Source organism: Melanotaenia boesemani, chromosome 3 (genome assembly GCF_017639745.1).
Source record: "Melanotaenia boesemani isolate fMelBoe1 chromosome 3, fMelBoe1.pri, whole genome shotgun sequence".
NCBI classification, from domain to species: domain Eukaryota; kingdom Metazoa; phylum Chordata; class Actinopteri; order Atheriniformes; family Melanotaeniidae; genus Melanotaenia; species Melanotaenia boesemani.
In genome coordinates, this window is record NC_055684.1 from 37,992,191 (window position 1) to 38,017,131 (window position 24,941).

The following is a 24,941-nucleotide window of genomic DNA, read 5'->3' on the forward strand; positions in this document are numbered from 1 at the left end:
ATTCAAGCATTTCTTCCCGTGGGATGGATTTTTGGATTTACTCTTCTGTCTCCCGAAACATTAAAACATCTTTAATGTCTCATCAGGTAAACTTTAGCTTTGTTACCATTATAAGTTGGGATACAACATACATTTTTTTTTTTACTTAAAAAAAATAAACAAAGCATAAACTAAAAGCTTGCAGGTTTGTTGGAAGGCAAAATACGATGACAGAGAAGATAGTACCTTTTGCAGTAGAAGTATTTGGAAAATAAAGATGTACACCACATGTTCCCTTCACTTTGTTCATGAAAAATGTTCTTTCTTTCACTATTAAACATAGGCCTGAGGTCTACTGGTGCTTTTCTTCCAACTGATTCCACCAAACCTTTATCAGATCACCGATCACCATCATCCAGGATCTTTTTATGACCACATTTCTTCCTGAAAGACGATGGTTCCCCGCTGTCCTTCCAGCTTCTAATAATGCGTTGGACAGTTCTGAATCCAGTTTTAGTAGTTTCTGCATCTCCTCAGATGTTTTCTCTGCTTGATGTCAGTGATCTGACCCTTCTTAGACAAACTAACATCTTCTCCACGATCACGGGATGTGTCTTTTCATGTGGTTCTTTAAGAAATGAGAAGCTGCTCATTGCATCAGATGGGGTTAAATAACTTGATGCTGCTAAAAGATGATCACCCTGCAGGAATTATCCAATAGGAGGCTCCCACCTGTTCGCTTAGTTAAATCCAGGTGAAGACTTGTGTAGGCAGTGTAGCCAAGCAGAAGCCAGACAGTGTATCTTGTTTCACTTCCTTCCAAAGACTTTTGTATGTCTGTGCACTAATGGAAGAGTATCTTTTTCCTCCTCATATCTAATACAGATATCAGGTGTAGCTCTATTATAACGTTTATGTGTTTCTGGAGCTATTTGCAGTAATTAGTTTTCGCATTTATTAGTAATTCCCAGTTGTGCTTTGGTACATGCCTCCTTCCATCCAGCCGTTGATGCAGGTCTTCTCTCCACGTATTCAATCTTCTGTAAAGATATCTCAGTACACCTGTCTACCAGGCTTTTAAATGTTTTAGAAATTAAGCTCTCTTTAAACAATTCAAAGTCATTAGCTCTTCTATGGTGGAGATTGAGGGGATGCACAATGTTTGGTTTTCTTTGTGTTTTAATGAAGCTTCTCAACTGTGAATCTTTGATGAAATGGTTACAAGGTTTACCAAATTTATCAGCAATTTCTTCAAATGTCATCAACACATGTTGCGGGGTGCAAAGATCCTCCATTTTTCTCAGCCCTTTTCTAGCCCAAGGTTTAAGCCACGTATGTAATTATAGTGGATTCATGAAACTGTGACATTCTCTGTTTTAATGGTTTAAGCTCTGAGGATAATCAGTGCATTGTCACACAGGGAAATTAAAAAGCTGTGCAACGAACAAGCTGGAATGAATATTTATTTAACATAATCAACTTTCAGGTGTTTTAACAATAAAAAGATGGTCTTTCCTCAGACATCACGCTTGGGTTCTGACCTCAACACTGCAATATGTTTCTTTTTTCTTTATACAATTTTTTTTTTATTGGGAATCATCTCTATGGTTACAAGTCAGAGGGAATAATCACAGAGTAAAAAAAAAAAGGTAGGCATGACTCTTTTTTTCTCCCTCTCTATCTTTTTCTTCCCCTCCTATGCAATTTTCCTGGTCTGTGAGGCTGCAGATCATGCATGAAAATGAAATTACTTCATCCGTTCAGTGGTGACGGTAGCTGCTGCATAAAACATCTCTCTGTTTGAACATGATACCCTCTCTCTTAATTTCCAACGTGGCGCTCCCACACCCACAGAGCAGCACTCTGCTGCAGCTTTCACTGCCACATTTTTTATTTCCTGAGCTCACTTCACACAAGATCCATTTGTGGACCCTGCAGGTAATGTACAATGTTGTATAGCCTCCATCAACTGCTGCACTTAAGCTGTTCTACTTGGCATATATGTAATCACAGTAGCATTATGATGATACTGGAAGACTAATTACAGTTATTATTCCCTGCAAGCCCACTATCTGCCAATCAAAGCAGGATGCAATCATGACATTAATAATAACATAATTTGATCGCTCACCCTCATTATAAGTGTCATCTGCTTGGTTAACAGTTAAATAATGTGGAGCAGAAAATGCATTTTGGAAAAGAGAATGATCCTGAGACATCCTCCGCTTTATCTGTGGAGCACTCAGTGATCAAACGAAATAAACTGAGGCAAATCAGAAAAAATCCCATCTGTTTGAGCTACAGGGACAAGCAAAGAAAAAAACTATAATAAAATATGTGCTACCTAACATCTGCTATTTTTGCACAAGTATTTCCGAGGTGTGTCAGAGGCTGCTTGTAGCCATGTTGTGTGTGTTTAGGGAGGTGTTTTGACAGGTAAGAGATTCTCTGTTCGCATCAATGCGTGGATCAAAAGGACCTGCCCGGTTCAATTATTCACAAGGCCGACATTTGGGAAACATGCTTATAAAATTTTCACCTGTTACGGGTCTGTAACTCTGCATGTGGACATGTGTGTGGTTGGGCTGCTGAGTGTGTGCATGTGTGCAATCTGTCTCTTCAGTATAGCTTCAAAGCTTCAAAGTATAGTTGGCACATTGGTATAATAGCCCCCAGAGAAGACAACAGCACTTCTACTCGCCTCTGCCTCTATGCCTGCTTAAAATTCCACATTAAGGCCACCTGAGACCACATGTCATACTTGCTGGTGTCTCTTAATGAAGAGTCTTTATATCAATAAATTGAATACATGAACAAGCATGGCTTCTTGGAGTCCGGGGAATCCCATGAGTGACAACTGCTCAATTGAGCCATTTGAATTGAATGCTAATGAGTAAAGCAGGGATTTCTGTCCTCCCCTCTCTCCGCCTGTCTGCTGTTATCTTGTATGCCCCCTCTTTCTTCAGTAGCTCCTTGCAGATAGAATGGCCACTAATCATACTAAAAATAGCTTGAAGAGGCAGATGCAAGGGACTTAACTGGCTGTCTGTCTCTGTCAAATCAGACCAGACATCAGATAAGTGACCTATTTGTAGCTCTTTGAGAGTGATTTCCTTGATTACTGACAACTGGGATCCTCTGGGACTATTAGTGTGAGAAGAGAGATGGAGAGGAATGGTGACAGGGAGACACAGGAAGTGAAAACATTGGGGAGTTGGAGGAAAATCAGATGAAGAATCCTTGAAGTGACACAGGGCACACAAACAGAAAAGAAACCAAATGGAAAGGAATACATTTCCATTTATCAAGCATAGCGGCTGGTTGCCTAATTAGCATGCTGTGAATTTCCCTTCTGCCAAAATCTCTTTTAATTGATCCAACCCTGTATGATCACCCCATCAGTATGAGTAGCTTGATGCTTCTGTGCTCTAATTTGGTGTTTATTCAATGGTACTCTGTGCTTCCACCACTTAATCCATGCGATATATCTGTCAGAAGCAAAACGGACGAAGTTGTCATCTGCAATGCAAATGACAAACACAGAATATCCAAACTTTTTTATTTTATAAGGAAGATACTCTATGCCTCCACCAGGAAGTCATGAAAGGGACAGTGTGCTGTAGGCACCAATGAGATCATTAAGGGTTACAGTGTGTTATGAACAAATATCATAATATAATGGAAATATGCAGTTTGATAGCCTCCTTTATGTCTCAGCAGCACAGGGTGGTTCAGGCATATCCACACATTCCCTTCCTTCTGTTTTCATTTTATCACACTTGATGGTTTCAGACCTCTCGCTTTGCCTTTAGGGTAAATCAAACACCCCCTCAGGTTGGACAGGTTTATAAGGCACACACCTCGTTATTAAAAAGTGGACAACACCACATGCTGTTGCCTTTTCAGGTCTTCTTGACCCAAAATGAAGGAAAAGTCATAAAAATATTAAAATCTGTAGTTTCTTTGCTTTTAGGTTGAGCACTTGAAGATAATAACTAAATAATGATAATTATGGTAATAATAATAAGAAAAAAAGATAAGAAATAGAAAATTAATGCTTTAGAAGCAGAAATTTCATTCCCACCTATTTCCTACTTCTAATGCAGCACATCACCATTATAAAAACAACATCACACTTCAAGGCTAATTCTATTATTTGTCAGGCTGTGTCTATTTTTACAATGCGTCATGCTAAGTCTAGTCTTCCAGGCTACTGGCAGATACAGACAGAATAAAACATTTACAATAACCATTGAGCTTCACCAATAATTAAATATTTACCTATTTTATTTTATAATATTTGTGTGTGTTTTGGGGGGCTTGTCTTGTATATATTGTGTTTATTGAGTTTAATTTCTTTTTTTATGTTAACACTTTTCCTACACATCTTTTCTTTAATCTAATTACTGCTGCTGTAGCAGGAAAATGTAACAGTTAGTAAAGTACTTATCTAGCTTACCTATCTAAAAATCTAGTTATGTAGCCAACATATTTTGGTCTAAATGTTTAGGTGTGCATCCTTGCAGCACAATAACAGAACCACCAGCCATTGCTCTGACTATCACAACTATGTCCTTACAAATGATAAGTCCATCTGTAAACTAATCAGCGTGCACAGGTAGAAGGGTAGCTGCTTTGACTTTTGGGAAATTTAACCTTAGTAATATTTGTCTTGGTAGCTAAACAAGCTAAGATCTGTTATTACATTTCAGTTTAGTGTAGTTCAGATTTGAGGAACTTTATTTGTGCCCATTATAAGTTTGGATGGTTTTTCTACTTGTGTTGTATTGTCTGTGTTGTTTTTATTGTCATGCACCCATTGTCAGACCAGGATCCACGCCGACAAGGAGTCTGAAGCATGGCTATATCTGCATTTGATTTTTGCACAGTCTGAGATGGAAAAGCAGAACCAGATACCATCAGCACTTATTCAGCATTGCCAGAACCAGAGATCGTCTGTTGGATGGAGACCGTCTTCAGTATATAACCTGGCTGTTATTATCTGGGGCAAAGGAACTAGTGTGTAGCTCCTTACATATGACACCCAAGTTTGGTTACAGTAAAGCAAAGCAGCTCTTTGGCAGTAAATACAGAATTGCTGTGGCATACATGGAGAAGACGTTGCCTTACCCTGACATAAAAGCTTAGGATGTTGATACCTTGGAAGCGTATGCTCTCTTTCTACACGGCTGCTGGAGGAACTGGAGTACATGCAAGAATTAGACATGACATGTAATATGAGGACCATTATAAGCTGCCATTCAAACTTAGAGAGGACCATCACATATGATATGGAAGAAACACAATGCAGAGCCCTGTTTAAGGATGTGGTGAAATGCATCAAGTGACATGTTTGGATTTTATCAGGTCCATGATATGGAGACATCAGCCATCTCCCATCTGAAAAAAAGTCATGTCCATGAAATGCAATAAAAGCAAAAAGCTTGGTCATAACCATCACATCTGTGGAATCACTACAAAGTGCCAGAGACCTGAAGTTTGTCTCATCATCACCGGTTTGTGTGTTTTGTGCACAGAGTCACTCACTGGAGCAGGCTGTTTATGCACCGGACATGTCAGTCGGAGTTGTGAGACACATTTGACTTGCAGAAATTCTGGTCAGAGACATTATACTTCATGTCAACCATCAGTTAGTTCGGACACAGAAATATGCTGAGGAATGAGGGGCATGTGTGCTAACTTCCCTTCCTAAAACATGTGGACACACAGGGGCTGGAAAGGGTCACTATTCCCTGCCTATTTTACCAGTCCAGGTTGAGGCATCTAAAGGTGAGGAAGAGGTGCAGATTTTTGCATTTTCAGTTCCTGGCAAGTCTGCCACATTTTGTCTATAGTACCTTATGCAAAAGCTTAATCTTATTGGAAGATAACTCAGTTTCTCTTGCACACCATGGGCCAGAAAATGTGTTGCCCGCATTGATATAAGCATTGTTACAGCAAAGAAATAATCAAACACAAATTTCCCAAATCTTTGTGATAAGTTAAAAAATGATTAAAACAAATGTATAAACAAAAAACTGATTTAATGTAGACACTCTTGATTAGGATTATGAGAAAATAACCATGTAAAAATAGAACCTTTTCAAACCCTGAATGTTCACAAAGTGTCCTGATGTGAAAAGCTGGAGGAGACATGAGGCTTTTTCTGGCTCATAAATGTTGAGATTATACATATTGGTGCTTTTAAGAACTGTGAAATGGCAACATCATTCTCCAGTGACTGGGCTGCAAGTGCATGTGTTCTAAATATTCAAGGGGATGTTTCCCCTGCGTCTTTGCTTACGGACTAAATGCTGCTCCGAAAATAGATTTCCTTAAAATCCTGTGGGATCTCCACAGTATATAGGTAACTGCAGCAGTGCTCCAAATGTACTTTAAATCATGTAGCGCTGTTTTATTCCCACCCTCTTATTATCTGACTGCATCTGAACACTATAATTCATATAGTATTTATACTACGGTTATATTTAACTTATCTTTAGAGCTTGTGCTACAGTAGCTTTCTTCTTTCTTTTAATTCTAACCAAGAAAATAATCCCGCGTTTAAATTACAGTTAACTTTACAGTTAAAATGTACAACAGAGAAGACTGAGTGATGAACAGTATAATATCTATTTATATTACACAGTAGGAGTAAATGCCATTAAAACACCTACAACACCGTATTTATGACAGCTTGTTATGTGGGGTGTAAGTATGGAAGTTTTAAAGATAGTTAATACAGAGCAGAAAAATGCACTAAAGCCAAAGTAATGGCATTTTCATGCTGAAATGCATTCTGGGAGGAGATGATGCCAACCACTCAGGGCACAGACATGCTATGACTGAGCTGTCTAACATAATTAAGAAAGCATCTGCCAAGTATCTCAATGCCTTTAATAGGTACTCCCTCTCTGACTGCATGGCTCATATCCCGACAAGGCTGCTCTGCTTTAAGACTCTGTCTTCCACTCTGAAGCACCAGTATGCATAAAGGCAGACATAAAACATTACAGCATTGTCGTTTCTTGGTGACAAAAGCATGATCCCCAATTCTTACTGTTCACAATGAAAATGAGGAAGCCCTGCTCCAGCTCAGGATTAGTCCGAGACGTTCTATTGATCATCATGTGGATTTGGTGTGAGCAGAAAACAATCAAACCAGAGTTTTAGAGATAATCTAACCTAATTGGCTGTCTGAAGCTCTCACCACAGCTGCTTGACTACAATATTCATTAAGTAGTTTGAATTTTTTGTCATTTTTATCTGCAAACTCCTTTTCTAATTTCTGTTTGTTTTACTGCTCATTTTTCACGCGGTTGCCTTTATCAAGGGAACTGCTGGCAGGCAATTAAATGGCTTTAAATATATGCTCTTAGTTTTTCATATGCCTCCATCCCTGATTCATAGCAGGTGTGGCACCTTAGTGAGTGTTTTTAAAGAAAGAGAACGACGCCGTCATGCTGGAATAGACAACTGATTTTCCTGTCTTGAACAGACTAACTTCAGAGCCGCTGCTGGGTTAAAATATACCAATCTGACAACAAACCTTTGCACTCATGGGGATGCTGGAATGATTGCTAACAGGACTTACAGCGGATGGGTGAATTTTAATGTTAAACAGGATTATCAAAAGCATCTGTGCATCTGTGAGCTACACAGGCATCCTTGAAAATGTCTGTTTGATAATGTCTCATCTCTCCCTGCTGTTATACAGTGTCTGTTTTCTCTTTGTTGAACATGAGGGAAATGGCAAAACTACATGCTTTTTAACTTCCTCTTAAATTTCAGTTTTGCATTGCTTTGATCACGGCTGCTGCGTGCTTGTCACTCTTCAAAGCTGATGTGCTCTGCTTTTGATGGGGAAGAGGAATTCAAATAGTTTGATAGGCCATCCACACAAACATCCAACAAAATGACACAGGTGGAGAAAGAGAAGCGGAGGATGAAAGAAAAAGAGAGATGGGGTGACAAAATGAAAACAAAATTTCCAATTAGGGAAAATGTGGGACCTCAATCTTTTCTTTTTTCCAGTCTTCAAACTTTCCTCCTGCAAAATATAGTAATAACCTTCGAAGCGAGAGTGCGGTTATAAACGTGGGCAAAACCTGTCAGTTTAGTGGTGCTGTGTGAAGGGAAGGATGATTTTAAAAATAGTCACACACTGGAAGGAGGTCTGTGAGAGAGAAGCTGCAAAGAGCTTAGTTTTAATATCTTTGCAGTGAGATCCGCTGACAGCTACCGTCACACACAGATATCCCTCATCCTCATAAGGAGCAGCAAAGTGGCAGAATGGTGTGTTATGAATTGGAAACTGAATGGGAAATGAACTGAGCTCCAAACAGCTCTGGGTTATGTTTTGTTCTCCTTTTACACCCTTTTCATTTAGCATCCTCCTCCATTTAGTCAGTATTTGTGCTGCCAAATCAGTTTGTTTCCAATTCTCACATTCCTGCACTGCTTCTCCCTTTTGCCCCAGTGGAAAGGAGGCAGGGAGAGTCCCATCAATACAAATGAGCAAGAGTCCCCACCTGATGCTGGTTTGTCTGCTCTGGTACTCATGCACTCCTACAGCCATTTGTCTCCCCTTTCTAACACAGCCACATGAATTCATTCATCGAGCTCCGCAGATTTCCTAAGGTAATGTTTCTGCACACTAAGATTTTTTTCTATAAATTTTGGGAAACAAATCTGAAGCCTTTTGGAGGTATTTTACCAGACAAACTGTAATAATATGCATGAGTGTATAAGACAGTACAAAAGATGCTTGTAGGGCCACCTTGAAGAAAACAAAGGCTCTGAATGTAAAGAGCAGAAAGCATTGTGAATACAGGGAGCGTAATTTAATAAATAACCCTTAAATTAAACAGTTTCATGCTGGTGTAGTCTTGTTCTTGGATCACACAGATCTTGGATTTGTAGACATTCCTCTAATTTCCACCGTGAGTATTTCTGATGTCTCTGTCTTAAATTCAAAGGCCCTGCATTGGCTTATGCATGTAATTCATTATTATGTAGATGAGAAGAGACAAAAAGTCCAACAGCGAAAACATTCTTTCTACCTGACAAAAACTAGATGAGATGCTCCCTCAAGTGCACATCACTGCTTCTACCTCAGACCATTAGCCAGGCACAGGAGTGAAATGTACGTTTGAAAAAAAGAAAGACAATTAGGGGGAGAACAAATATTAATGGAAGTTAAGAAGTGACTCACAAACCCAATTATGGCATTAGCCAGGCAATTTAAATGAGCTCTGCATGAGGCAAAAATCCTGTTGAAATGTACCAGTGGTCTCTCTCTCTCTCTCTTTCTCTCTCTTTCTCTCTCTCTCTGAATTAACAATACCATTAGTTCCCTGATTCACAGCGGGGGAGTAGAACAGAGCAAATAATCCATTTCTGTCTCCACATTCCTGAAATATACCATCGGAATAAAGGCGGAATATAGGCTCATGTACTTGGTCTTACCCGGCTCAACACGCATTAGACCCCTGGAATGTTTTGACTTCCAAATACAAGGATGATGCACCAATAGAGGAAAAACAAAATAATTACAAGTGAAGACATGGTTTACTGCTGGAAGGCTGACTATGGGGAGAGAATGAGGGAGCAGAAAGAGTTATATGGGTGGACGTAGCAGAAAGAAGCATTTTGCCAATCTTGCACTTTTCCTTTCCATCCACCTCCATTGTCAAGCTGCATCTTTCACCAATGCTTCTGCCACACACTCCCATGGGAGACATGCGGCCATGACAGCCTGGCCAATCAGCCGCACCCTGAGGCCAGTTGAAAGCCCTTCTGGCATGCCTAAGGCTAACCACGTCCAACCAATCAGTTAGAGGCCAGGCTTGAAAGGAGGGCCATGCTTGGCTCAGGGAGCTGCCGAGGCTGCCAATGAGCGTCTAGTGGGGGAGTTGGAGTGGCTCAGAGGGAGGCTGCCAGAGGGGTCAGAGTGGACGGGGGCAGACTGACAGTCATTTAGTGAGAGGCTGAGCTCCGTGTCACTCACAACAGCACTCAGCCTTTGTACTACTGAGTCACTTCTAATGGGACTGTCACCATCTAATTGTCCGACTGGGAATGTCGAGAATGAAAAACAGGCCCATGCGTACAGACACGACCCGAGACACAGCAACGCTCTCAGAGACACAGGCATCAGGCAGCAAATAAAAGCCCATGTGTTTACGCACAAACACCCCTCTTCAAGCTGCAGGAGATTTCTGACATCCTATAAGTGTATGAAATTCTCATAAAGTTGTTATCCACTTCAGCAAAATGCAATCCTTTACTTCACCTGCGGACACCGTCTTCACTGTTACTGCTGTGTTTAAGATAACAAGCTGTAGTGCCGCTCAAAACTACAAGACCTCCAGTTTTCTCATTAAAAGACAGAGCAGAGCAGCAGCTGCAGACCATAAACTTTTCAGCAGTTTCTTTCATTTGTGTCACAGTAAGAAAAAAAAGAAGAAAAAAACAGTGCTGGTGTTGATTAAGATCTTATCTCTGTGTGTACGTCCGGTTCAGCCTGGCACCGTGTTGATTGTTGCTGTAGCAACGACACCAGCATGTTCAGTCATAGTCAGATCGATGAAAAGCAGAGCATGCCTAAATGAGGCTTCACCTCTTCCTGATAAGGGATCTCTGCAGTCCACAAGATCTTTGCACATGTTAGGAAACAGCAATGCTAACATGTAGCATAGCAACATGACGGAGAGAAACTCAGCTAAAAGACTCTATCAAGCATCGGCATCCAAAGCAAACACAGTTCAAACCCCAAGCAGACCGCAAAAGATGAGAACAGCTCTGTCCACTTTAGAGCTTCTGATAATTTCTCCACCTCAAGGAAACCACACAAACAAGGCGTCTTATGAAAGCAGAGAAAGATGTCTGTCTCACTATGGGACAGAAACTCTGGGAGCTAGCAGCCAGAGTCAGAAATCAGGTCTTACTTTTGATGTTTTGTGGTGAAAAGTTTGATTCTAGCTCTAAATAACTCTGCTAATGTGTTCCCCTATCACTCTGCCTTTGTTTGAAATTAATCATAAAGGTTCTGTTAGTTTCCATGGAGATGAAGGAAGTTTTGTAGTATAGTATTCATTCTCTATCATCAACCATCTTGGGCTGCAGAACAGCAAGTTAGAGGAGTAATGAGACAAAGATGGAGTGATAATATGTGGCAAGGTCAGACTCGGACCTTCAAAATGTCATCATGTGCCAGTGTTACATATAGCATCATAATTTAATGTATGCTAAAAGATGAGGGAGGCACCTAAAGTATTTTGGCGGATCCTCTGGAGGAGGCTGGTTGCAGAATTCTCCCCCACCATGAAAAAGTCAAGTATCTGGAAGGAGATTAAAGAGAACTTTATTCCTGGAAACACCTGGATGATTCAGCACCAAGAAACTCTTCCATTCTGGGATGCATTCTGAGGATTATGTCGGCATGTAAACAAACTCTTTGCTCCTTGAAGCTCAAAATTAAACTGGAAATTACTGGATAAAGCAGTATAGGAAATGGATGGATGGATGGATGGATGGATGGATGGATGGATGGATGGATGGATGGATGGATGGATGGATGGATGGATGGATGGATGGAGAATGTAAGCGAGCTGACGGCTGCAGGGGGAATTATCTGAATAGATAATGTGACCCTTGCGACTTAGAAAGCACTTTGTAGGAAACAGCAGTGTTGGAGCACTGGAACTTCAAGAGCTTAAACCCAATAAAACCCCATATTTGTTCTCAAAATCATTCTGTGTTGAGACATTTCCCACACAGTGAGGAGAAAATGAAAGAAATTTCTTTCTCACTTCCTCAGCATAAGCGGGGCTAAGCTGACAACTCTTGTTAGTCCTGTCAATATACGGGGAGCTAACAGGCTCCAGCCGTAGGCGGTGCAACAATTAAACTTATGAATAACCAGTGAGTTAGGAGTCCTCGCTAATCATTTCATTGATTTCTTGCATGTTATGTTATTTATTGTGCATTTGTTTTGATAATATATGTGCTTGGGAGGTTTTTCTCTCAGCTGAATTCTTCCTACAGTACCCCTCGCAGCCTCTTTCAGAAATAGATGCAAGTGCAAGTGACTACAGGGGGTAAGTAATTAGTGCAAAAGCTACTTCTTGGGTGAGGAAGTTTAAAAAGTGATAACTTCATATAAACTGGTTCCTGTGTTTTGTCCAACTCAGTCATGTTCCCATATGTAGGAGGAAGCACGTTCATAAACGTGTACATGTTCGCATGCAAACACACATAAAATAGGCATAATGGGTGCACAATCCACAGGGGATGCAATAAAACTGCAGACAAAACAAGCAGATCCAAAAATCATATTACAAAGTCATTATAAGCTGTAATGAAATACTCTGTGCAATATGAGGTTGTAAATAAGCCACAGTGATATCGTTCTGGATACAGAGCAAACAACAGCACAAACATTACACTATGATTAGAATCGAGCCAACCTGGCCCCTCCTCTCACCTCCCTGCAGGTTATTTTGTCAGAGTATAGAAAATCAACCTGGATGGTGCCAAATGCAGATGCATTCATTATTCTAAGAAAAGCAGCATGAAATCATTCTGACTGTGTCTAAAACAACACCGCTTTATTAACCAGTAGCTTTACCATAATGGGCTATTCCATATAATGTGGTAAAGAAAATCACAGTGAGAAACTCTTTAATATCCCTACAAGTATGTGGATGTTAGATAGAGGCTATGAATTATACATATCATCACAGTTTCATTTAGGTCTCTGATGAGGGTGAAGAATTTTACAGAGATGAAGAAGCAGACCTTTTTCTTTTTCAGTGATCACTTTTTTTTTTTTATCAAAACTATCCACAATGTGCTCAATTATTTCCAGCTCATTGTTCATTTCTTTGTCCTAAATGTGGGTCAGAGAGAGAGGGACTGGTTAAATGAAAGGAGGATCTTTCCACTCTCCTGCATTCAGACTGCTTTCCATCAGTTTTGCCTCATTGGGCTCAGTGTAGGTGCTTGCAGGAGACCGTCAAGATGAGAATGCCACAAATGGCCTGAAACTAATGTTGGCCTCCCTCACCCTGCAGATTTACAGCATTCTCCTAAGACTTTCTATTTTGTTCTTTTTTTTCCTTTTCAACCACCCCTCCACTTTTACTCTAAGAAAAAGAAAAAGTTGTAGTTCACGCCATCTACCTTAGTATCCATTAAACTCAAGCTGTTTTTCTACCTCTCTGTTTCCACTGCACTTACATTTGTCATGTTAAATTATTTGACAGCAAAAGCTCTGAAGCATATTCCATCAGAGCACAATGGTAACTCAGTGTCATCAAAGCTGCACCACTTGTGTTCTTCGTGACGGTGCAGTGCATGTTGAGGTATGAACGGCCTTCAGTAGTGCCTGCGTGAGAACATTTCTGCTTTTAACAAAGAAAAAGTTGAATAATAGAGCTGGGAAGTAAGAGAATGACACAAATTACAGTACATTTTAATCCTTTAAAGCCTAATCCAAGAAAAAAAGGGGAGAAAATGATCATTTTAAAATCTGAAGTCTTTTTTTGGCCCAATAACAACAACAAAAAAGAAATAAAAATGTACATATGTACATATATATATATATATATATATATATATATATATATATATATATACACACTACCGTTCAAAAGTTTGGGGTCACTTTGCCATGGGATTCAATAGGGAAGTGACCCCAAACTTTTGAACGGTAGTGTATATATATATATATATATATATATATATATAGTGACCAAAATAACTAGATCAATACAAGCGGCTAAAGTGAATTTTCTCCGCAGGGTGGCCAGGCTCTCCCTTAGAAATAGGGTGAGAAAGCTTGGTGATCCGGGAGTGGCTCAGAGTAGAGCCGCTGCTCCTCCACATCCAGAGGAGCCAGATGTAGTGGCTCAGGCATCTGGTCAGGATGCCTCCTGGACGCCTGCCTGGTGAGGTGTTTCAGGCACGTCTCACCTGGAGGAGGTCCTGGGTAAGACCCAGGACACTCTGGAGGGACTACATCTCTCAGCTGGCCTGGGAATGCGTTGGGATCCCAGACGAGCTGGTGAATGTGGCCGGGGAGAGGGAAGTCTGGGTTTTCTTTGATTAGGCAGCTGCCTCCGCCACCCGGCCCCAGGTGACAAAAAATGAATGGAGGATGTTCAGGAAGGTTTTTACCATACTAAATGATGCAAAATGTCTAAGAAACTGTATGTATTAAACATAATACATTAAAGGGTTGGAACATATACATGGTTTAAACTCTACCCAAATAAATGTGTCTTTAACAAACAGAATCATATGGATTATTACTAAGAATTAAATTCCCCTGCAGCTAATGAAAAGACTTAATGTGTGTGGTTGAATCTTTCAGTGTAATTGGGATCAAGCGAATATCCTACCACAGCAGAGCTTTATTAACCTGTCATTATATCCTGAGTCAAAGTTCTTTTTCCACTCTCACAGAATCAAAGGTAAAGACCACCGAACACCTCTGTGGGCATGTTATTTGCATCATTTCATGGCTGTAATGTGGTAATTACACTCAGAGGGTTAATTGGTCTTATTTAAACTTGCTGAACCTGTGGAGGCTTCAGTGTAGGAACACAAGTGAAGAAATCTCAGTGTGCTTCCAGCACAGGAAAGCAAGTGTGTCTTAGATGTGTGTGCAAACTTTAAAGGTTGTTCTCAGCCACTTCTGAGACTGGCGTGATAAAGCACAGAATCCCCCACCGCTCCCTCAGCTTGGCTGCTCGACAAAACGGAGAGTCGTGCTGCAAAGGAAGCTGGAGACAAAAACAAAAATCTCATAGACAGAATCATTTCTCCCATACTGCCCCGCTTTCAGCTGCACACTGTGTTCATATACAACACAGGAAATCGTCTCCACATACTGACTCACATTCAGACTAACTACCTCAACAGTGGCAAGGCCACACGCACAAAGGAAGCTCATGTGGTTTAATCTAACCATCCAACACCCCACGTGAAATGGCGAGAGAAAGAAGGCCCATGTCTCCATTCGGGGCAGGACAATTTGGTCCCTCCTGTGACACTCAGCTCCTCTTTGTGTGTCTGTAAGAGGGAATGTTTCCATGCTTTGGTGGAAAATCTGCCCTCTTGCCGACACATTGGTGAAAAGCGATTTCCGTAATCCGGGAGTGTAAGCCTTGCTGTACAAATGGGCATAAGGGACTTTGTGTGTGTGTGTGTGTGTGTGTGTGTGTGTACCAGCAAAAAGCTGCATGTCTGTGTGGGTGAGTGATAAGAGGCAGCGAGTGTGGAGAGATTAGAGTAGCAGCAAAAAGCTAAAAAGAGAGCAACACTTCGTGAGAAAGTTGTCACAGATTTTCTTCATCTTTCTGATTCTTCGGTCGTAATAAAGAACTGGATCCATGTCTGTTTAGTTTCAGTTTTATATTTCTGTTTATATTCTTAGTCTGAAAATGAGAGACATGCAACTGAGCAGAGGTGTAAAATTGAACCCGTTTTGGTCCTTTGATCAAGCACATGCACACCCCCCCAAAAGAAGAATCACTAAAAATTCAGCTAAAACAGGTGTTAATGAAAGAAAAACCTCAGATCAGAACATGGTTCACCTGTCATCCAGATGCTTAGCTAAAACAAGCTCAGTATTATAGTAAGCAAAAATGGAAAATGGTCTTAAAGGACGCCATGTGCCTTCTCTGGGATTCTTTTATCACAATTTGAATGAAAGAAAAAAAAGTCTATCTTTGAAACACCTGGTAAATATGATCAGGTGTGTTACTGAAACTACAGAAACACATAAGACTGGAAGCTCCTGGACAATCTGAGCACCTTGCTACTGCTTTTCCTTTCCTTTGAACTAAGTTTAACTGCAGAAGCGGAACATTTTCTAAAAACACAGACAATTCCACAAATATCTAGAGACCAATGGGAACCTTGAGAAGGTTGTACACGAACTAGTCTGTGAACATCACAATGAATGAAACATAATTGCAAATAAACTTATTATAAATATATACTTATTATATAAACTTAGTATGAGGTTCTGCATCAGCCTGCATCCCGGGTTCTACACCTTTCAGCGTTATAAACCAGCCATGCTCGACGGCACTGTGGCAGAGAAGCTGCAGACACAGCATGCAGGACAGCTGCCTCGTCTACCTGTGATTATTTATGGGAATGCTTTGTCCTCGCTCTGTCTCTAAACATGAAATCTAACTTTTCTGTGCAGATTATGTCTGCTTGGGCTCAAAAAACGAGTCAGAACAACCGATTCGTCAACTTCTAATTTTAAAATACGTGGAGTTGAAGTATCTGTCCAGTGTGAGGAGATCTGTTTTTAATATTTCTACATGTTGCAGCATCTTTTTCATGCTTTAATATTTAAGTTATCTTCTGTTACACTAAAAAAGGTGGTTCAGACAAATAAAACCTGTTTTGGCTTCTGTTCCACATGCAGACCTGTTTTGTGTGATAGAATTTAAGGTCTAGTATAACTGATTTAACTCTCATTTCTTTTCTTTCTCAAGTCCAGTCTTCCATTCTCACTTTTAACCTAAAAAACTAAAATGAACTGAACTGTGAACTAGCTAAAACTGAAATGGTGAACTTTGACCTCTGACCACTGACGCAAAGCAGAAGAAACAAAAAAATCTTTTTTCTCTTTTTTTCTAACCAGCAGTGCTCTCACAATCCCTTTGATCATCACTGTGACATTATGAAAAACCATCTGAACCATTTTTAACCTGATCCTAATAATTTGCTTGTCCAGTATTTAAAGGTCAACTTTGGTGTGCAAAGAAAAAGTTGAAGCTAAATGGAACAAAGGACTGATTTGAGTGTTTGATCAGTAGAGCCACTATCTTTCTTTTATTTTTATTATTATCATAATGTCACGGTTCTGCTGCTTGTCTTTCCTGGGCTTTAGGTGGGGCTGTGCAGGCTTCAGGAAGCCTTGGGCGGAGTCCGGTCTGCTCCTGCCTCCGCAGCTGTTCTCCATTTACCCTCGTCAAGCCTCCCTTTATGAGGACTGCAGGAGCAAACAGACCTCGCCAGATTGTCTCACTGTTTCTGTGGTAAAGCAGGCTGCCACCAGTATTGCTTGTGCTTCCAGTCAAGTATTCTGACCCTGCCTTGCCTTTTTTTCTTCACCGGTCACTCACTTGTTAACCTTCACCTACCTGCCTGCTCGCCCCACCCTCCTCTAGCTCAGGTTCTGCAGCAGCTACCTTCCCCTCCACTCAGGATCTCCACCTGGATTCAGTAAGCCACCCACTAAGATTGGATTATTGGATATTTGTTCTGATCCGGCCTGCCACTTATCGTTCTCCTCTCCTCCCAGAGATCCAGAACCCCGGACCCTCCCCTGTTCTGGCCGCTCGGACCCCAGTAAACAATAAAGTTTGTTCTATTTCTACAGTTTTCACGTCTGCTATTTGGGTCCTGCTTCACCTTTTTCAGATGGCTGGACTCAGCCGTGACACATATTTCTTCCTTTTTGTGGTGAACTCAACTGGGGCTGTAAAGCTAACTTTCCACTGGTGAGTATTTGGCCACACAGCACGGAGTGATCAACGAGAGGTGACAGAGTGTAAAAAAGCCTGTTTCTGCTTGAGGGTTAGGTTTGTGGATAAATTCCCATCATCATTCACTCTGCGTGGGGTCAGAGCTCTGCAAACAGACACATACACTTATGAACCAGATAAGGCTGCAGGCCTCCACTGCCAAGTAAATGGGATCCAAGGTTACAATTTCACATTAGACTGGTTTCATTGTTGCTTACAAAACAAAAATAAACAAAACAGATGTCCCAATCATCATTTTCAAGAAATGCTAGTTGTACCCCTGCATCTCCAGTTTTCCTCTTCCAAAGACAGAACATGCTCTGTTTTCTCCACCTGCAGCAACTGAGATGTGAAAACAGGTGGTTTTCTCACAGCGTGCTGATGTGACTGGTTCAGTTTACTAAGAGGGACACATATCCCTTGGGGTACTAATCGACTCTCCAGAGGGAACAAGGGGGGGAAAAAAAGAGGGAAAACTTGTCATATATTTTCTATTCTTACTTAATAGATGTGACTTCAGTTTGTGTGATGAAGCGAGTCAGTCCAGGAGGTCAGGATTACTACACACATGTGGAAATACACTCGTATGTACATTTAAAATAACTACTAGCTCTGATGTGAAATACTGGATTTTTCAGTTCCTGACACTCAGGATTAAACGTTTGATTTTATAGATTCATTGTGATCTGTTAGTTGTAATGCACGAGTAAAAATGTGGAAAAAGTTAAATAAAAATAATTATTAGTAATGTTGTGTAATGGTAAATTAGAAAATGTGATATATGTGAAGTTAAAATGTGTTTTAAAAATATGTAAGGTAAAATCCAGCAACTTATTTTTCTCCAGGTTGTTCATAATTTCTTAAAGGATAGTTTATTAAATGTAAACTTGGACTTCTTTGGATTAAAACAAGGAGAAAAATGTGAAGTTTTTATTTTATATAGTTTATTATGCAGTTATTTTACTTTTCTGGCCAACAGCAGACCGGACTGTGTGGGATGCAGACCCTTTAAAATCTAAATCGATTTTTAGTTTGGTGCTTTAGTTTAATCACTGCCTGTGTAATTACAGAAGCAACTCCTTTTTATATTTTATATGTGAAGTGAAATCCAGGTTTTTTTAGAGTCTGTGCTTCAGTGCTGATGTTCTTCAAAATCCATTACATCTAAACACAAACTGGTCTGTATAGCGCTGTACCTCAAATGATACACAAAGTGCTTGACATCATATTCCCCCCATTCATTGCAGCCATGCAAGGCGCTAACCACAAACCATCAGGAGCAAATCGGGATTCGGTGTCTTGCTCAGGGATCGAACCAGCAACCCTCGGGCTACAAGACGACCAGACGTAGCAGTCAGAGAAAGTTCCTGATTAACCCCTACATCTTTACCCCGAACACCAAGCATGTGTGTACATGTTTACACTTTCCAAAGAAAGATTTATTTTTTTGTGTCCTTGTGGAGCCAAGAGGCCCAGCAGACAAATCACCGATCATGACTGAAATCTCAGACCAGTGTAGCGCTATTTACTGCACCTGCTGGGTGTGTCTGATGGAAAATACCACAATGTGACCGTTGTGGCTTCATGGTGAATGTAAGAAATAAAACGGCATCTTTTCACTGCCCACTTTTCCTTTGTCTGGACTCACTTATTTTCTCTAAAAGTACAAGTTTAGATGAAAGTTTCACACCAGAAAAAGATGTGTGTTGCTTGTTGAAATGATCCAAACTGTCACTTACTCTGACAAGCATGTGAGGGAAGGGTCCGCGGGAGTTTTCAGGCACATTGATGGGTGGGATGACCCAGTCTCTCTTCTGCCGCCTCAGCCCGTTGGCCGAGGAGCCTCTCTGATGTTTTCGAGAAAACTTGATCACCCTGGGTTGGGAGTCCCACACTCTCGACAGCATTTCTTCAAAGCCGAGCTAAAAAGAAAAAGCCAAACGGATCATTTCAGTTCTATTCTTAAACCATATAACCATATATTTAATTTCCCATCGTCTGAAGAGCGTTGGCTGGAAGATGAGTCGGATAGTAAAAAAACTGATAGTAAAATGCTTGCAGAAAATAAAACCAATTTTCAACACAACATATAAACACCTTCAAGAAAGCTGCTGCATCATTTGTCACGAAGCCCCTTGGCAGGACACCTGAGCCTGCCAGAGGCCTTTGGCTTCGGCCTGAGAGTGAGACTTCCCCTAGGCTACATCCCACAAAGACCTGTCATGCTTTGTTTGCTTTCCTGCAGAGATTTTTCCAACTATTAGCATCCTATCCAGGTCTTCTCTGCCCCAGCTAAAGTTAGAAAAACATGTGACCATTTACACCTGCAGAAACAAAGTCTAATAATGCAGTTTTGTCTTCATAACAACATGAGAACGCATCCCAAGTTTAAAGCTGAAGTAGTTTGTTTTAGCCAAGATTTGCAGAAAATTTTACATATTTTTAATGTTTCTTCTTTTCAATACCTTCAAACACTGAACAAGTCTTAAGAATTATGGGCAAGTCTCATGTAGGAATGTAAGGACAAGCAAACAACCCCTGCTGTGAATGCCTCCAGCTATAGCTGCGGAGAGGAGATTGTGTTCTTACTCATCTTGTCTGCTGAAATAAGGGTAAGAATGGTGTGTAAAAGCTTGTTTTTTTCCCCCGATCCTCTATGGTGTCCTCATGTGTAATATGGTTGTATTGCTGTAATCCACCTAATCCTATTGTTGAGTCCGCGCCCTGCGTACACACATGCCTTTACTGGCAGTGTGTTGCTGTCACCTGAAGCACAGTGGAAATCCTGCTGCTAATCCCACCTGGACCGCACACAACGCAACGTGAACAACTCGCGGCTTTGCCGAACACAGGCCGGAAGTACATGCACCCGCTTTGCCTGCTGTGAGAGGAAGACTATAAGCTAGGCTTTGGCAAAGGCAGAGAATATTATATTATATATGTTATATAGGTATGGTACATGTAATATTATTGAATACATGTAACATGCATTCATGAGCCACAGAGTTATTGTTTTTATTTTTAATTTTTTGGTTTTAACTCTTTAAACATTCACAAGTCAGACAGAGTGAAAGCAAAGTGCAGGACTTTGGTTAGCCAGGGCTAAGGAAGGATCCGGACGCCATGTAGAGGGATCAGGGAGACCTCCTGGGGGTGGTGGGGGGCAGCAGATGTGCTCTGCTGATAAGATGCTGCAGCTTCACTCACCCAAAACACTCACAGGTACCAACTGGTGTGGGGGAAGGCAGGGAGGCAGGCAGCAGGTTGAGTCAGTCTCAGTGAATTTATGATATTGAAGATTCATGTGTGTTTACTAAACACTAAAAAACAAACATGCAACACCAGAAAAAACAACCAATAACAATGAGGGATCATTCTGACATGTAGTATTCCTCTTCATCTCCTCTGATAGAGCCCTAATCATCCTTCCCAGCTATCAGTGGGAAAACAAAATGAATGAATAGGCGCTCCATCCAACAATCTGCCTGCTGATGAAGCCCTGATGATAACAAGGCTGAAATATTTGATTGGTCAGGCCCAAAGTTTCCTTTGGAAGAAATGAAGAAGAGAGACAGTCAGGCAGAGAGGCCGACAGCAGAAGATAGGCAGGCAGACAGACAGATAGCAGGAGATAGTCTTTATTGCGAGTCTGCTCGTGGATGATATCAGCACAGTGAGGCACGTGACTGTCACTTTCAAACAGCATGGCAGATGACAGGCTGCTGGCTTTGTGACAGCCAAAGAATTACAAAGCAAAGAAAGAAAAACTGGAACATGCACTCATGTGCTTATTAGGGTATGAAGATTCTTTTTCTTGTATGTGTGTGTGTGAGAGATAGAGTTCTGTCAAGTCTGTGTGCACATGTGGGAAATCATGTGTGCTGGCCTTGATGCAGGCGTGTGCGCACATGTATAATTGTGCAAAAATAATGCATGAACATATGCACGGGTGTATTCGTTTGTGCATCCCAATATGAGTGTGTGTGTGTGTGTGAGAGAGCATGAATATATGATAAGCAGTCAAGTCAGTGTGTCCCTGATGTGCCGGGGGCTCCTGACACCCACAGGCAGGCAAGGCCAGCTGGCAGCTTTCTGCTCCCAGGCATCCCGCACACTGCTGGGGCGCTCTTCAGGCCTGCAGACCCTGAGTCCTGGAGCAGACGTCTGGAGGTTATCGGTCTGACTACCAGGCAGAGCAGCACAATAACCGTGTGTGTTTATTGTCAATTCTCTGTTCAGCAAGTCTTCTTTTATGTCTTTACAACTGAAGTTTCCATTGCTGGATCAGATCCGAGTGTCAGCCTTCAGAGAGAGGAATGTCCTCCCATGAGATAATTTATCCAAAGAAAAAAGATATCTTGAATTTTACATAAAACTGTGTTTTTAAGAAGACTGCAGAAAATCTTGCCACTATTTTTTGCCTATCGAGACCTGCAGCTTTTATGTTAACATCTGAAAGTGAAAGCACACTACAAAATAGGTACCACCTTCCTCTTTTAAATGACCTGTGGACCCCAGGGTCCAGTGTTCAAACGTGTTGCCATAATCTACCATTAACAGGTAAGGCTGCTTGGATAGAGTGTGCTAAAAAATGCAAATGAAAGAAGCACTAAAACTCGGTCCGGCAACCAACCAGTGGACTCCAAATCCAGCAGTGCATAACCGATGGGCTCAAGCTGGTGGAAAAGGCAAACCACCATGCCATGTAATCACTATGAGCTGGAGAGCACTCAACGAGAGGCCCTACCTGTGTGAGGTGTGATAGCCTGAGTACATAAACACAGCGCAAAGAGCTTTCAGCCAAAGATGCTCTACACTGCAATAGCTGTGCTATTGCATGCTGGAAAATTAAAAGCTAAAATTATCTAGTGGTTTACATTGGAGGTATGCTAATTTCAGCCTCTGAAACACAACTGTGAGATATCAAGCTAGTTATTAAAAGTAAATGAGCTCTCTCTCCCTGGTACTGTACAATAAAGCAAGCAAAGCAAGAGAAGTGAGAAACAGTATATTCTGGGCAGAGACCAGTTCATAGAGATAAACTAACAGTACAATTTGTTAGACAACAGCAGCCCTGTCTTAACAAATCTGTCTTCACACAGTGAGAATGAACACAGTAAGTGAGTATCTGAAGTCTCTTTAATTGCCATTGGGAAAAAGAAGATATACTGAGCTGTACTCTGCTCTGTGCCAGCTTTATTATGCACAAATAGGTTGTGCTGATGTGAAGCTGTTATAATAGCTTTTGCAGAAACAAAGAAGTTGGCTCAAATAACAGCTGCTTGCATCTGTGTGTATACTCCGGAAGAAAGACGACATTTGCTCTGTTCTAACGTTTCATGGCATTGTTAATGTTTTACTTCAGTTCACTTACAATATTTGAAGTTATGGCAGTAAAATGTAAACAGCAACCTGCAGTTTCCTGGTTCATTTTTAGCTTTATAAATCAGAGAAAAAAACAGAGGAAACAAGTTTAGCTTTCTCTAAGCTGCCGTGCTGTTTTATTCTAACCTTCTCTAATGTGTGTGAATTTAACCCAGAACCATATATATATGAACGACATGCACAGGGATGACTGAGACAAAACAGCTCCACTGTTTGATAACAGGTTGGTAGCAAAGTAACCTTGCAAACAAATGAACAACCCCGGGATACTTACATATTTCCAGTCCCATTTTTTTTAATTAAGTTTGACAATTCACAATCATAACTTGCATCTAATCTTCACACTAAAAAAGAAAACTTGAATTTGTTCACCTTAATGATTTTTAATCAAAACAAAATATTTAATTGCATCATAAACTTAAAATTCAAGTTGTGTCAGTAATTTTTCTGTGTAAAGTTGGTCTCAACAATAAATTTACTTTGGCATAACAAACACGTTTTCATTAGACCGAGTGGAGCACGGTGGACGTCAGGCCAGCTACTGTCCACATGCTGCGCATGAGAACAGGCTCTACTAGAGCTTCTTGCAGCAGTTTTCAGCCACTATTTCCAGTTCCAGACATTAAAATTATAAACCTAATTTCAACAGTTCAACAACAAAAGCAGTCACCTTTAAAACAAAAATACAGGTTGGACGGTGGATCGATGGTGAGCCTTGTGTTAACACAGCCAGAGGGTTGCTGGTTCAGATCATGGCTGGAGAAGGTTTTTTTTTTTTTTTTTTTTCAATAAATAGAAGTCAAAATGTCAGGTTTTCAAACTTGTGACTGATCACTTATCTAAAAAAAAAAACAAAACAAAACAAAACAAAAAAAAATATTAATAACAATTAGTTGGGGCAACTAGATGCCACATTCTTATTCATATAAATGTGACTGCATGACACACACCCTACAATCCTTTTAGCATGCAACAAAGATAACGGAAAACTTCATATTTGTCATAAAACTTTTAACAAGGTCAAAATTAACATGGTGAACTATGAACATGAACGATTCATTTTAACCTGTGAGAACTAAACTTTGACCTATGAGGAGCATGAACTTGCACAGCACTGCATACACTACATACATGTCACATAAAAAACAAACAAAAAGACCAGACTGAAGTCACTGCACCCTGGAGCAGTTGCTGCTTTAGTAAACCTAACATGAAGCACTTTAAGCAAATACAAGGGCAAGCTTCCTTTGGAAAAATATTTATTCAGAATTTTTAATTAACCTGCAGTGCACAGCAGTAACTTCCATGTAGTAATACGCAGTGACTGGACCTGCTGCCACAGCACAGAAGTATCTGCGCTCAGGAAAAAAGGGACGGCTCTCACTGGTAAGTGCAGGATTGCACTGTTGTTTCTTCATAAGATTTAATATGCTGTAGATTAGACTGCATCTTAAAAATACATGCAGCATACATTTATGAGCCACTAGCTACAACAATAACTACAATAACATTTACTCGGAGCAACAATAATGATATAATTATGACTTCTTGTTAACCTGTCGTGTTTCTCCACAGCAAATTAACTTCCTGAAGAAATGAGATGGGGGAGTGGACAACACAACTGGGCCCACAGTCCCAGCCTTCTGCAGGGTTGCTAAGCATCGCAGCAGGTCACCATCCAGCCAGACGGCTGCTCACACAAACAGATTTTCTGCCCTGAACTTCTCATCATTACTTTATAATGAACGTTAACTTCTAGATGTCAGCGAGGACAAACCATTAAGCACATGTTCAGACTTTCAAAGGTCACCACTAAATGTTTTTTACTCTATTCCTTCAAGAGGTTTTAATTATTTGAGGATTTCAGAAACATCTGCTTTGAACTGTAAAGTAACAGGAAACTCTAACAGTCTAGCAAATCTAACGTGTGGCTTCATCACAATTCCTCACGTAGCTGTCAGGAAACAAATGTCTCATTTCAACATGCAAGCAGCATCCCAGATATCTGGATCTAAACTCAAA

General features: G+C 40.7%; 1 protein-coding gene across 4 annotated transcripts in view; it reads right to left on the reverse strand.

The window, feature by feature from the left end:
* cdh4 (cadherin 4, type 1, R-cadherin (retinal)) overlaps nucleotides 1-24,941 on the reverse strand; it is a 240,945-nt gene that overhangs the window by 57,288 nt on the left and 158,716 nt on the right. For all 4 annotated transcript variants that reach the window (XM_041981128.1, XM_041981127.1, XM_041981126.1 and 1 more), the window contains one exon: nucleotides 19,274-19,456. In XM_041981128.1, coding sequence (XP_041837062.1) covers nucleotides 19,274-19,456 — 183 coding nt within the window. The remainder of the gene's footprint in view (nucleotides 1-19,273; nucleotides 19,457-24,941) is intronic.